The 12,888-nt window shown below is 42.0% G+C and overlaps 2 protein-coding genes across 11 annotated transcripts in view; one reads left to right on the forward strand and one right to left on the reverse strand.

Moving 5' to 3' along the window:
• The window catches only part of scrib (scribble planar cell polarity protein), a 79,415-nt gene that overhangs the window by 64,634 nt on the left and 1,893 nt on the right, over nucleotides 1–12,888 (reverse strand). The gene's annotated exons all lie outside the window — the stretch shown is intronic.
• On the forward strand, nucleotides 8,131–9,745 carry LOC134634789 (E3 SUMO-protein ligase ZBED1-like). Its single transcript, XM_063484166.1, has 2 exons — nucleotides 8,131–8,685; nucleotides 8,775–9,745. Exons 1-2 carry the CDS (start codon nucleotides 8,236–8,238, stop codon nucleotides 9,165–9,167), a joined length of 843 nt encoding a protein of 280 aa, XP_063340236.1. The 5' UTR covers nucleotides 8,131–8,235; the 3' UTR covers nucleotides 9,168–9,745.

Raw genomic sequence — 12,888 nt, forward strand, 5'->3', positions numbered from 1 at the left:
CCCATTTTCTGGAAAGCTGCAGAAGTCTATAAATGATTTGTCAAGTTTGCCTGGTGGGAGAAGTATTATTAGAAAGCCACCCTCTGAGAAAATGAGCACAAAGAGTTGTATTGTGAAATGCTGTGACGGCTCAAGTTAAAATAACTGACCTTTTACTGTAAACAATGCCATGTCTATCAACACTTACTGCATCAGTCATCAGATTTGGCGGCTCTGTTGTGACCACATCAAGTCACTTCAAAGCTAAGAGGTCTACACAAGAAAAAGGAAAGGAAAGGCTTAAGTGCTAAGACAAACGCATTTCTTTAGAAAAAGTAGCACTGGAGATGAACAGATATGTGCTCGGGGGGGCTGCTGATGTGCACGCACCCATAGAGGACAAAGCGTCACTGCGTCCTACACAAACCCGTCACGGCCTCGTTCATTATTCATCAGCGGCAAGAGCATGGCACATATATGCGTGCATGCTGCTTTGTCATCTCCGAAGATCCCTGCTGTGCTTTTTTCTATTGACCTCTTGCACTCATTCTTCCTGCATTACACACAAACATTTACCCATCAGCACCTCTCTATTAGAGGCCTGAAAGTGTGGCATCACCCAGCCTGTGCCACATTGTGTTTGCTTAAAAACTAATAAACCAACCATGACCACAGTAACAAGACCTTTTCCACACAGATGGGCCTTACATTTTTAGAGAGAACAATAAATATACCTTCTTTGTTTGAATGTTTTTTCCCTGTGCCAAAGCACACATAGAAATAGTAAATACTACCAATCCTACACAAAAATGGACAAAAAATAAAACTAAAGTCAATTCAAGTCAATACAACAACGGAAAACAATCCACCAAACGAAACATCCATATGCTCCTTCCACCCTCTACTCAAAAGTAGAAAGTTTGCACTTCCAGAAAGTTTTGTAATATATTAGTTAAAGACAAGCTGAATAATGTTTCACAGAGCTCATCAGTGCAGAAAAACAGAAGATGCTGTGCAAACATGGGTAAAATAAATATGATAAATGCCATACAAAACTGCCAATGGTAAATAAAGATGTATTAGCTGATTTATCTAAGGATCGTTAGATGGTCAGAACACTGGCTGCAAAACCCACTCATGATACCAGATAATGGGAGGGAAAATCAATACTGTGATCAATAAGGAAGAGAAGCAGGCAATTTAGATAAGTTGTTAATGATTGTTCAGTCAGTGATAGCTTTAATGTTAAGGAAATCCTGAACTCTGAGAACATCCTTGATATTGCACAGAAGTACACAAATGGTTTGTTTTAATAAATCTGCATGCACAGACACTAATTTGCTTCGGGAATGAATGCATCTGCAGACGAGATTTACCTTTCTGTGTTTCACAAAGCAAAAGCAGCTAAACCACATACGGACAGTATAAAGGACGGACGTAGCTGCTCGCCCACTTATATACAGTCTACAGTGCAGAAAGTGTGTGACATCAATGAGTGTCTAACATTAGGTAAAGAGCACTGAAGTAGTATGTAGACATGGGCATCATAGTAAAAAACACTGCTGTAGTTGTAATACTGTCAGGGCTGAACGTAGCAGATGGGAGGGAGAATGCAAGGGTTTCATCAACATCTGCAATGGGAAGGTAAAAATATGCAAGGTTCAGTCTATGGCTTGGAAACAATATTCACTCAAAATTTGGGTTAAGGTGAAAAGTATTGGTTTTGAACCAGTGTGGCTGAATGGCAGTAACATCAAGTGATGAAGAGTTAAACTGGTGTGTAGACAATGCCATCAAAGTAGTAAGCACTGCTGTGGTTGTGTTATTTATGCTTCTTTATCGTTACTCTTGAGATCTCAAGCTTAACATTCCTTCATGGTTCATGCTACATTGTTTAGGATTACAAAGAAACAAGGTGCTTAACGTCCTTTATCAGAAACACCATCAGTTATGCACTGTGAGCATCTGAGCATGTATATGGAAGACAGAGGGAGAGCGAGAGCGGGAGGAGCAGGGGCAGGAAACAAACAGAAACAATGCCGTGCTTGGAGGAGCACTGAAGCAAACAGCATTAAAACATAACCCAATTTTTCTAAAACGCTGCGTTTTCTAAATGCTCTAAAAAAAACAAGGTCCAGATTCAAGATGGTCACACAAAAACAGTGCATTCCACGACTAACTTAATTAATCCCACTTCCTGCTCACAGAGACGCTCCCAACAAAAAGGAATCAACAAGAAAAAACACAGGCGTTAAAAGATCTGACCGGCCTGAACTTGAGGCGCTTTTATGCTCGATGTGTCGATTGTGTCTGATGATGATTTTCACATCACATCCTGTGACACCGGCCAGTCATGTCACTCTTGATTTTTGCAACCTGGTGCTTTGCGAGTGGCCGTCGTAGTTGGGTCAAAGATACTAGTGTACGATCGTGACAGTTTTCAACCGCATTTTTAACAATAATGTTACACAGAAGCTCACAGAGTTGTTCCAAATGTTTGAAAACGTGAGTTTGTGGAAACAATTTTGACTTCTTCTCCTCCTTATCAACACTTATTCCATGATGCTGTCTGAGTGGCGACATCTATTGTTTAGGAGAACACAGCAGTTTCTTGCTCCTTAACGGCAGGTGTAAATGGCTCCATCAGTCTGATAACGGCACAGCTGTTAGGGAATGTTAGGGAATAAATCCACACAGTTCAAGCTCTTTCTCTTCCCCTCATTCACACTGTGGCTGTAAATAATCTGCATTATTGAACTTAACCTGGTTTAACCTGGGAGTGGAGCGGGTAAGATGACTGAGGAAATTAACCTGCACTGATAACAATGAACTTCTCTTATAAATGACTCGAGGTCAGGTGAACTGACCTAGGGTGCTCCATAAGATTACAAAATGTATCTACTCATCATATTGTCACCACAGATATCACTCATGCCTGAGCCTAATTCTGCATGCATCATAACTACAGCTTTTATGCAAATCAGCCAGGTTTCTTCAACTATTAAAACTAAATTAGACTGAGATAAGGAGGCTTAAGATAAAGGGCGGCAATCCATTCACAAACCACTGGTACAGACAGTACACTGGGCAGAGGATGTGAGGCCTATCACTTTTCAGAGTGATAGGCCTTCAGTGATTGTGTGTGGCCTACAGATAAAGGGCAGCGTTTGTTTGTGGTTGGTTTTAATGCCATCCTGGATGACCTATTCCCCCCACGGGGACATCGACACCCTGACAGATTAGCCTCAAAGGGCCACTTGTGTGACTGGGAGTGCTGCCCCTGAGCTTCTGTACGATCAGAAAGTTCAGAAACAGCATCCTTTCATGAAGAAATGTCACAGCTGAATTGAAACGCTCCAAACTTCATATGCTCATTGACAGCAGTGATTTTCTTCCTCCGTTTGGAGTCTGTAGCCTAAACATAACCTGTTGAAGACGTGCAAATGCCATAGACAGTTTACTCACGCAGAATAAACATCATTCCTAGAGACAAGTAGCCCTATGCCTTTCTGATGTTTCTAAACCGACTGTTTACAGGATAACATCAACACATAAATACAGAGGGACAAAAAAAATGGTGTCACCTTACATCATGTCTGTCTGTAGCCAACACCAGGTATCCTTCCTATCTCAGTGCACCAGCAGCTACAGACTCTCCCTACTGCAAACAGCTGCCACTGCCACCACAGCCATCAATTATTCACCAGAGCTTTGCCTCTGTGTTTACCTTTGAGGCAGAGTGCACGGGAGAGTGGTGTGAGACAGCAACACACAGACCAGCATCTACTCCGAATCACACTGAAGACACAGGATCATTTGATGAGCACTGTGCTACTGTGCTCAAAGTCAATTTAAACACACAGGATCGGACTCGGATCATATTATAACGAGGCTACAAGTTGTAGATTCTGTTTATTCTCCAAATCAAGGTGACTTGCAAGCAATACTCATTCAGATTATCAATTATCATCCATTAGTAATTGCTAAATTTGAAGAGCAACTCACAAGTCAAGCATTTCAGCTGCTGGATTCAGAAAATGTTCAGCATTGTATTCTGAGAAAAAACCTGAAGTGAAACACTCATCTCAGGTCAAAAGATAAAGATATAATCTCTCCTGACACAGAGCAATATGTCAGGGGTATATACACTTTCCAAGTACATGTGGACCAACAGCCCACATGTACTTGGAAAGTACCCATTTAGATATAGAACTAGGCTGTTATTCAAATGTTAATATCAGTTACCATTTTGCCTTCTCTTCATAAGTACAAAACACATTATGAATAAGATGAAACACATGTCACACTACAACCTGTTTCACTATTATGGTGCTCTTTTGTCTTTAGGCACACTTCTTCCAAATGCTGTCCCTCCCAGTTCAGTTCCTATTTGTTTGGATTTTTTTTAATTAAGTTTAACTCATGAATCTACCATTAATGAGTCTAAGTAATCATATAAAAAAAATTTCTCATTGAGATTTTTGCCATAATCGAGCAGCAGTAACATGCACCGAGTCAGATGTGTGTTTATGCATGCCTTACAGAAGCAACGTGTTGCACTCTAACTATGTAAAGAGAATCATAAACGCTGCCACTTCCCAGAAAGAAGGTCTTAAAATGCCAAACGGTCTCATGCCGGCTCGTGGAATCCTCACAACCTCAAATCTAATGTTTCGTGTTTCTCAGCACAATTTTTTCAGAGGGTTTTTTCCGTGTTCCTTCTGTCTCAGTTCCACTTTTATAAAGGGCAAAAAAAAAAGCCCAGATCTGGAGGCGAGAGCTGCTTTTTAAAATATGATGTATGAATAAAATTAGCCTAACCCCACTATTAATTGAAAATACATAATCTGATTTGGACAGGTATAGGCAAAGAAAAAAAATTGAAAAACAACTCTGTTAATGACATAACCAATATTATATTTCAATCTGAATGTAATTTACTTATAAGATTGGTGCATAATACACCCTGATCATGACTGCAAACAAAAAAAAAAATTACTTTACCATCCCTTTTTAAGATTTTTCTGATACTGGGCTTTAAAATGAAATGGGGGCGGGAAGGAGACTGCACACCTGTAGCTGTGTAATGCAGATCTGGGATCTGTGACCACTTCGCAGACTTCTTCTTTCCCACCTGACACTGCACGTCATAGACTGATGAATGACCCCACCAGACCCCCAGAGGAGTGAGGATGAGTGGAGCTCAGCTCAACTCACAGAACACTTCCTCTTGTGGAGGTGCCAAACCCCCCTAGTCCTGTTAATCCATCTCCGGAATAACCCCCTCCAATCACCACTATATACTCACTCTCTCGCTCAGACATACACCTCCCATTACCCCTCTGTCCCACTAGATTGAGGGGGAGGGGCAGGCAGGATGTGAGACCAGCTGGTCATCAGCTCAGACAAAGAAACCTGCTGAATGAGCTTGTGCATCAAAAAGAAACCGACCTCTCACATTGCTCTTTCTTCATAGTCTCACCAGCTCTGGATGTGTTTTCAATTTTAAGCGGGGTGGTGATCATGTTGATGATAACAGTGATTGCAAAATATTACTTCTGCTTTCTCACAACCACAGTGGGGTGGGTCAATTTCACAAAGAGGTGATATTACTGTTTGTCTTAAGATGAGGACACGTTTACACTGTGTGGACAACAGCACCGCCGGCTTTACCCTACGTTATGAACAGCAGGAAAAGCAGAAGAGCCAGATGTCGTTTTACCGCAGAGAGGCCGCCGGCAGGTGCAATTTATCTTTGGCCCTAGCCTACTTCAGCTAGTCGCAGGGGAGAGACAAACCAGGACTCCACTGTAAAGTTAACTGGAAACTCGGGGAGGCGAGACAGAATGCATAACTCAAGAGGACACAGGGTGAAATATACACGTCCTAGATTATGACACTAAAACTTAGTGAGCATCCCACTTCAGGCTATAAATTCCAGTCAGGGTGATGTTCTCTTATACCTTTATTAGGGATTACACAGAAGATGGGTACAACCGCTTTTCCATAAGATACACTTGTCCATTCAAACTCGTGTAAACTGATTCACATTCAGTCAAGGTTAAGTGAATAGGCCACTTTGGGTTTCATTTGACCGAAGGCCAAATAAACACAAGGGAGTCAGGAGAATGGCGCTCAAGATGTTTATCAATGCATTTTACATTCGCAAAGTGGCAAAGAAGCAGATACCACAGGAAGTGTGCGCAGAGGCGCGCCGACTTGCATGCAGGGGTCACAACTGTTGCCCTGCGGGGCTTTTTCATGGCCGGGTGAAGCCCTAATCTGCCCTTTAGCCACAGATCTGTCAGCACATAGAGAGAGGGTGACAGCTGAGGATTTAAAAGACTACAACGTCACCCTTCCTATTTAACAAGCATGTTTACATCCTGTCTCCATTCAAAACTAAATATCTGCACTCATAACTTTACCAAGTTAAAATAAAACCTTACAAGTTTATTCAGTCAAGGACATAAACAAGAAAGCAGTGCATTCACAGCAATGCCAGACAACTAAATAATGCACTTATTTAATAACATATTTGTCATACAACTGGTTTTGAGCAGTGTTGAGTAGGGCTGAACGATATATCGCACTTGCGATAATATCGCGACATGATCAAGTGCAATTTTCTAACCGCAAAGGCTGCGATTATACTCTGTTTACGTGACATGCGCGAGTAAAACATGTGATATGATCAAACGGGATTAGCTGTGTCCCAAAACGTCGGCTGCATCCTCCATTGTCTAACCACAGAGGCTGCACTCTGGTCACGTGACACGGGGAGCAAAGTTTTGAAACAGTCTACCGAGAGTGAACTAGCAAGCAAAGCTGTAGCCTACACAATGGCCTCAGGTTCAACAGAACCAGAGCCTGCGGGGATGCTAGTACCAAAGAGGAACTGCACATCAGCCGTGTGGGAATATTTTGGGTTTAAAAGAGATGATGTCGCACAGAGTCAGGTACTGTGTAAAACCTGTCTTGGTAGAGTTTCTACATCTCGGGGAAACACTACGAATTTGTACCAGCACCTTAAGACTCACCACAAAACAGAGTATGATAGATGTATGGCTAAAAAATCTAGTAGTGTGCAGAATAAACCTAGTAACGTTACTCGGCAAGGATCACTGACCGAACTGTTTGAAGGTGTTACGCCATATGAACGCACTTCAAAACGGCACGTGGAAATCACCAAAGCAGTAACCCACTGCATCGCGAAAGACATGATGCCCGTCAATACGGTGACCAAGCCTGGATTCAATAATTTGGTAACTACACTGGATAAGAGGTACAGAATGCCCTCCCGCACGTATTTCAGTCAGACTGCAATACCCGAGCTACATATGCAATGTAGGCGGAGGGTTGCAGCGGAGTTAAAGGCTGTTGAGTTTTTTGCGGCGACAACAGACATGTGGTCAAGCCGTACAGCAGAGCCCTATCAAAGTCTGACGGTGCATTACATTACCGAAGACCTTCACCTCGAAGCTCGCAGCCTACAAACGGCCTACTTCCCCGAAGACCACACAGGGGAAAACATTGCTGCTGGCCTGAGAGAGGGGCTTGCGTGTTGGGATCTCCCTGAAGACAACCTTGTCTGCATAACGACGGACAACGCGTCAAATATGGTGAAAGCAGCACAGCTGAACGAATGGACCAGGCTCCAGTGTTTCGGACACAGATTACATCTTGCTATTGGTAAGTTACTGCCGTGAGAGAGAGAGAGAGAGTGTGTGTGTGTGTGCGTGCGCATGCGCGAGCCTGTGTATCACTCTCTCCCACAAACACACCACACTATTTTTTATCTTGTTCTTTACTGCTGTTAATTCTAGATATGTTATGTCAACCCCACACTGATGTACCCACCTCTTCTTATGTATTTTCTTTTTTGTTTTTGTCTTATGGTCTTATGTTCTTGTATGTCATGATGTATGTAACAATAGCTTTGGCAACACTGTTCCCATAGTCATGCTAATAAAGCAACTTTGAATTTGAGAGAGAGAGAGAAATGGTGAAACCTTGCATCATAACTGCAATTGTATGTCTAACACTAATTTTACTTTTTACTTTTTTTTCCCTCCAGAAAATGCAATCAAAGATGGTAGAGTATCAAGAGCAATTGGGCTGTGCAAGAAGTTGGTGGGGCACTTCTCACACAGTTGGAAGAAAAAGGCAGCACTCACTGAGGCACAGAAGGAGCTTAAGCTTCCTGAGCACTCTCTCATTACTGAGTGCCCTACAAGATGGGGGTCCAAAGAGAAAATGATTGCCAGAGTGCTGGAACAGATGAAAGCCATATCACAGGTATTGACAGGTGACCGACATGCACGCTCCCTCATCCCAACCTGGCAGGATGCTGAAGTGTTGGAGTCCATTCATAAGGCACTGCATCCTCTCTCCGAATTTACTGATGCTCTTTCTGGAGAAGAGTATGTGAGCATCTCCTACCTCAAGCCAGTTCTCCATCTTCTGGCAACATCAGTCTTGGCTGAAGATGCTGAGGACACTGATCTGACTAGATCAATTAAAACCAAGGTCCTGGCATACCTCAACGACAAGTATAGTGACCTCAACACCCAGGAGCTTTTGGATGTTGCGTCGTTCATGGACCCTAGGTTCAAAACGCAATACATCAGCGCAGACAACCTTCCTGCCATTAAGGCCCGACTGAAGACAGAAATGGTGGAATCGGCTAGACGTACACATATTCAGGTAAATACTTGAAAATTATATTTCCACAAACACATAATATTTATATATAAGCTAACTGCAAAACTAATGTCTCTCTTCCCATCTGGCAGGAGAAGAGGTCTCGCACTGAAACTGCTCAAAATTCTCCAAGTGCACAGGCCTCTGGGGGAAAGGCAAAGAAGACTCTTGGTAGTCTTTTTAAAACCAGTGCGGCCTCTTCAGCTTTGCCTCTGCCACTTGAAGATGTCGTGGAGGCAGAGTTGAATAGTTACCTGTTGACCCCTGTCATTGACGGAGAGGATGATCCCTTAGCCTGGTGGAAGGTGCACAACATTCACTTTCCACGACTGTGCAAGATGGCCCGCAAATATCTGTGTGTGCCAGCCACAAGTGCCCCCTCAGAGCGTCTGTTCAGCACTGGAGGGAATATAGTGACCTGCACTCGCTCATCCTTAAAGCCAGCAAAAGTAGATATGCTGGTCTTCCTAGCAAAAAACCTGTGAGCTAGGATGATTATGGCTAGCTGAGCCATACTCATTGTGCACTTTAGTTTGTGCTGTGTTGCTGTTACTTACTGCAGATAATCAAGATGTTCAGCCAGTTTTAATTTAAAGGCGTGTTTGTGTGTGTGTTTATACAATTGCTATTATGTTTGCACTTTATGTGTAATGTTACTGACTGCAGAGATCAGTAAGATGTGTGTATTTTTTATTTATTAGTTTTATTTATTTAATATTATTTTTTAATTTAATGACTGTCTAGTAGTTCACAGATGTCGAAAAACTGAGTGTGGTAAAGCCACTGATTTTTTTATGTATATTTCTGCAATCTGCACATTGTACTGACTTTCATTTTAATGTTTACACCAGGGTTCCTTGTCAGCACTTTATGCTCAGATGTTTGTAAGCTAAAAATAAACTATTGTGTATGTTCAAATATACTGTTGTGATTGAAGAAGTTAAATAAAAATGTCAGTCATCAATTCATGCATCACCTCATGTCATCATAACAGAGGTCTGTCTTCCAGGAAAGAACAGTTTAAAATTAATGTAATATAGTATTGGCCATACTATATGATGTATTGCTTGTCTTTGTTTAATAATACAGAAGACAAAAACCTTAAAAAATAATCGCATATCGCATCGCAATATTGGGGCAAAAAAAATCGCAATTAGATTATTTTCCATAATCGTTCAGCCCTAGTGTTGAGACAGCAAATCATATAAATTATTGTACCATTTACCTTCAGTTGTACCTGGAAGGCCCTATTAGGCAACAACACCGGCAGTGACATGCATAAAACCTGTTTGGCAAAGTCTTACCGGGACACACCCAGTTAGGATTTGTTCCCTAGTTCAACAATAGAAAAGCAAGAGCAAGAGCAAGAGCAAGTGCATATATTGAAAAGCTGCAAACAGCAGCAACCTGCTGTTTGATTTTGGCAGGTGTAACTGACACACACACACACACATATACACACACACAATCTTAAAATTGATCATTTGAATCATGATATGCTTGCAGATTTAGTGTAAGCCTGGTGAAGGCCAACACAGAGCACACAGGAAACATGAAGAGCTATGACATTGGATATGGGAGGAAATCAGATGGGTGAATGGACTTCTTTGTAACCTGTCATGGGACTTGAGAGTGGCTAAAAAGATTATTCCCTCTTCCTCCATATGATATTCCAGCCTAGGCTAGTTTTTCAAAGCGGCTAAAAAGAAATTCAGACAGCAAACATCCTTGCTGAGAATACAGAGCTGAAAGTAGAGAGACTACTACACTTCATTTTACAATTTATGACTTTTATTAAACTTTAATTAAGATCAATGATTTCTCTAGCATTGCTTTGGATTCAGGAGAATTGGGCCTTTTATACATTGGGTTTTCCTAGAGGTTTTCTGCAGACAAATCCAGCTTACATGTGTAGTCACCCACCAAAGGCCCGTCTTAAGTCAGGAAAACCCTGACAGTCACACTACATGGTAATTTACACAATAAGGAACCCAGCAGCAAAACAAATGCATGATTAAGGACTCCCTGTCATGAGAAAGAGAGTGGCATTAACAACTAAGGATGTATGAACATGTGGGGAATCCCCATCCAGTGGTTGACTTAAAAGGCTGTCTAAACCCAGTCCACACACACATAAGTCAAACTTAATGCTATTACTGTTCTACATAAAATAATCAGGGCCCGGATAAGATGCTCTTGATGTAGGAAATGGGAGACATCGTCACCAGAGATAACAGCGAGCAGTGCGGTGGGGGCCGAGTCATAGCAAACTTAAGAAACTGTCAGGATGGGGCGTGCAAATCTCCCATCTGTTCACGCCGTTAAACCCCTACCAACAGCATCCAGATCCATGCACACCCAGCATGACACTAATTACTGCTACATCTTGACTGCTTTATTCTTCACTACCAATTTAAAAGCAGTTAACTGCATTTCAGCATCTATAGTATGTGAAAAGGTGCTTGAATCTTTTTCAATACGTTACCTATCACATACACACACACACCTGGCCAGCGCGTCTTTGCTAATTTAATTACTATGTATATTACTTCGTTAGAGTTATCCGATACTATGTCTAGCACTATCCTACTGTATATTACTGTACACTACTATTCTTATTGTATATATTGTATATCTTATTTATCTGTTCCTCTGTCTCTCCTGCTGCTTTGAGCATGTACATGACAAAAGAATTTCCCTCGGGATAAATAAAGTTGTTCTTCTTCTTCTTCTTAAGAGAAGTGACAGTTTGCAGAGGTGTCACCCCCTGAGCCGATTATTCTCCATCTATGCACATGTTGTACATGGTGGTGCAGGAAAAAAGCAGGCCAGGCTGTCCAGGCTGTTTGTCATATGAAAGGCTGGCTCGTTCACAGACGCACATGATGAACTGATGAGCAACAGAAGAAAAAAAAAAAAAAACAAACAACTAGGATGTGAGACTGAGTCTAAAAATAGCTGAAGACTGACTAGTAGGTCCACAGAGTCATCTCTGACTTGAATACATAGTGACAGGGCAGGAGCACAGAACTGCACAGAGGCACTCAGCTGTGAGCTCATAGTGGCAACGCCATTCATCATACAGTCAGTGTCCTTGTTTCCAACCCTGTATTGACCTGACCCCCTCGCGCCGCTTCCTCGCTGAAGCCCCGCTGATTCTGAGGACCACAGAGCACCCAGATGCTTCGTGTCTGCACGCTACGCATTTACCGTGACCACAGGAGACATTCTGTCACCACACATTTATGTCTCTCGATTGAAGCCAGCGCCACGCAGACAGGCTCAGTCTGTTAGCCGTCTGTGCCGGAGTATTTGGGTGTATCTGCCACTCTGTGTTTCAGAGGACAGGAAACAGGTACACCGTGGATGTCTGTCAGGTACGAAGTCGAGGAAAAGCACTCTGTCTGCCAGTGAACCTGATCAGGCAAACTAAGCTAAGATAGTTCAGCTGATTTTTTTCTTCATGCACAATAGAAAACCTACAAGATTTTAATTCCTAAGGCAGTAAGAGCGTAGTTTAAAAAAACTAAGGGAAAAAAAGGAAATAAAATACAAAAATTGCCCAAATAAGTCTACACCTGTAGTTCTCAGATTGTGGGGTGGAACAGAAAAATTTTAAGGTTTTTGGGGGGGGGTTTACCTTATTTATGTAAAGTTTAACTTGGATCCTTGATGACTGATTACAGCGAGACAGTGATAGGCTATCTCTCTGTTTGCAAGAGACAGCCAATCACAAAAAGCTGGCTCTGACTGGATAGTAAAGGAAACTAAAGCGGCTTATTTCAAACAGTTACAATCTCATGGGCAGCACCAATGCACAGTGTAAGATAAATGTGGATTATTTTAAACTTTCAATCATGCAAAGCTACTTTATATGAAAATATGATAATGGTTGTCCCCTTTTTCTAGTCTTGAATATCAATTTTATTTACCAAAAGACTGTAAATGGTCAACAGTGGTTCCTGCAATGAATGTGTATCTACTGCTCTGAGAAAATAACAAAAAGCTCTATTGTGTTTTGATTCCCAGGTGGTCCAGTGCCAGCACTTCAGCCTCGGTTGACCTTGAGTTGTTAACAATCTTTATCAGTGAATATGCCACTCGTCCCTTTCACCACTAAAGCTAAAGTTGTGAAATAGAGACAGACAATGTCTATTCATACATACTCCCAGCAACGTCACAATCACGATAATCACTGGTCTTACC

The sequence above is a fragment of the Pelmatolapia mariae genome, linkage group LG9, assembly GCF_036321145.2.
Source record: "Pelmatolapia mariae isolate MD_Pm_ZW linkage group LG9, Pm_UMD_F_2, whole genome shotgun sequence".
NCBI lineage: Eukaryota > Metazoa > Chordata > Actinopteri > Cichliformes > Cichlidae > Pelmatolapia > Pelmatolapia mariae.

What these genes read in the sequence shown, in the direction of transcription:
- LOC134634789 (XM_063484166.1), top strand. Translation starts at nt 8,236, where the DNA reads ATGATTGCCAGAGTGCTGGAACAGATGAAAGCCATATCACAGGTATTG. An exon ending in CTAGACGTACACATATTCAG is followed by an intron (nt 8,686 to 8,774) that starts GTAAATACTTGA and finishes CCCATCTGGCAG; the next exon opens with GAGAAGAGGTCTCGCACTGA.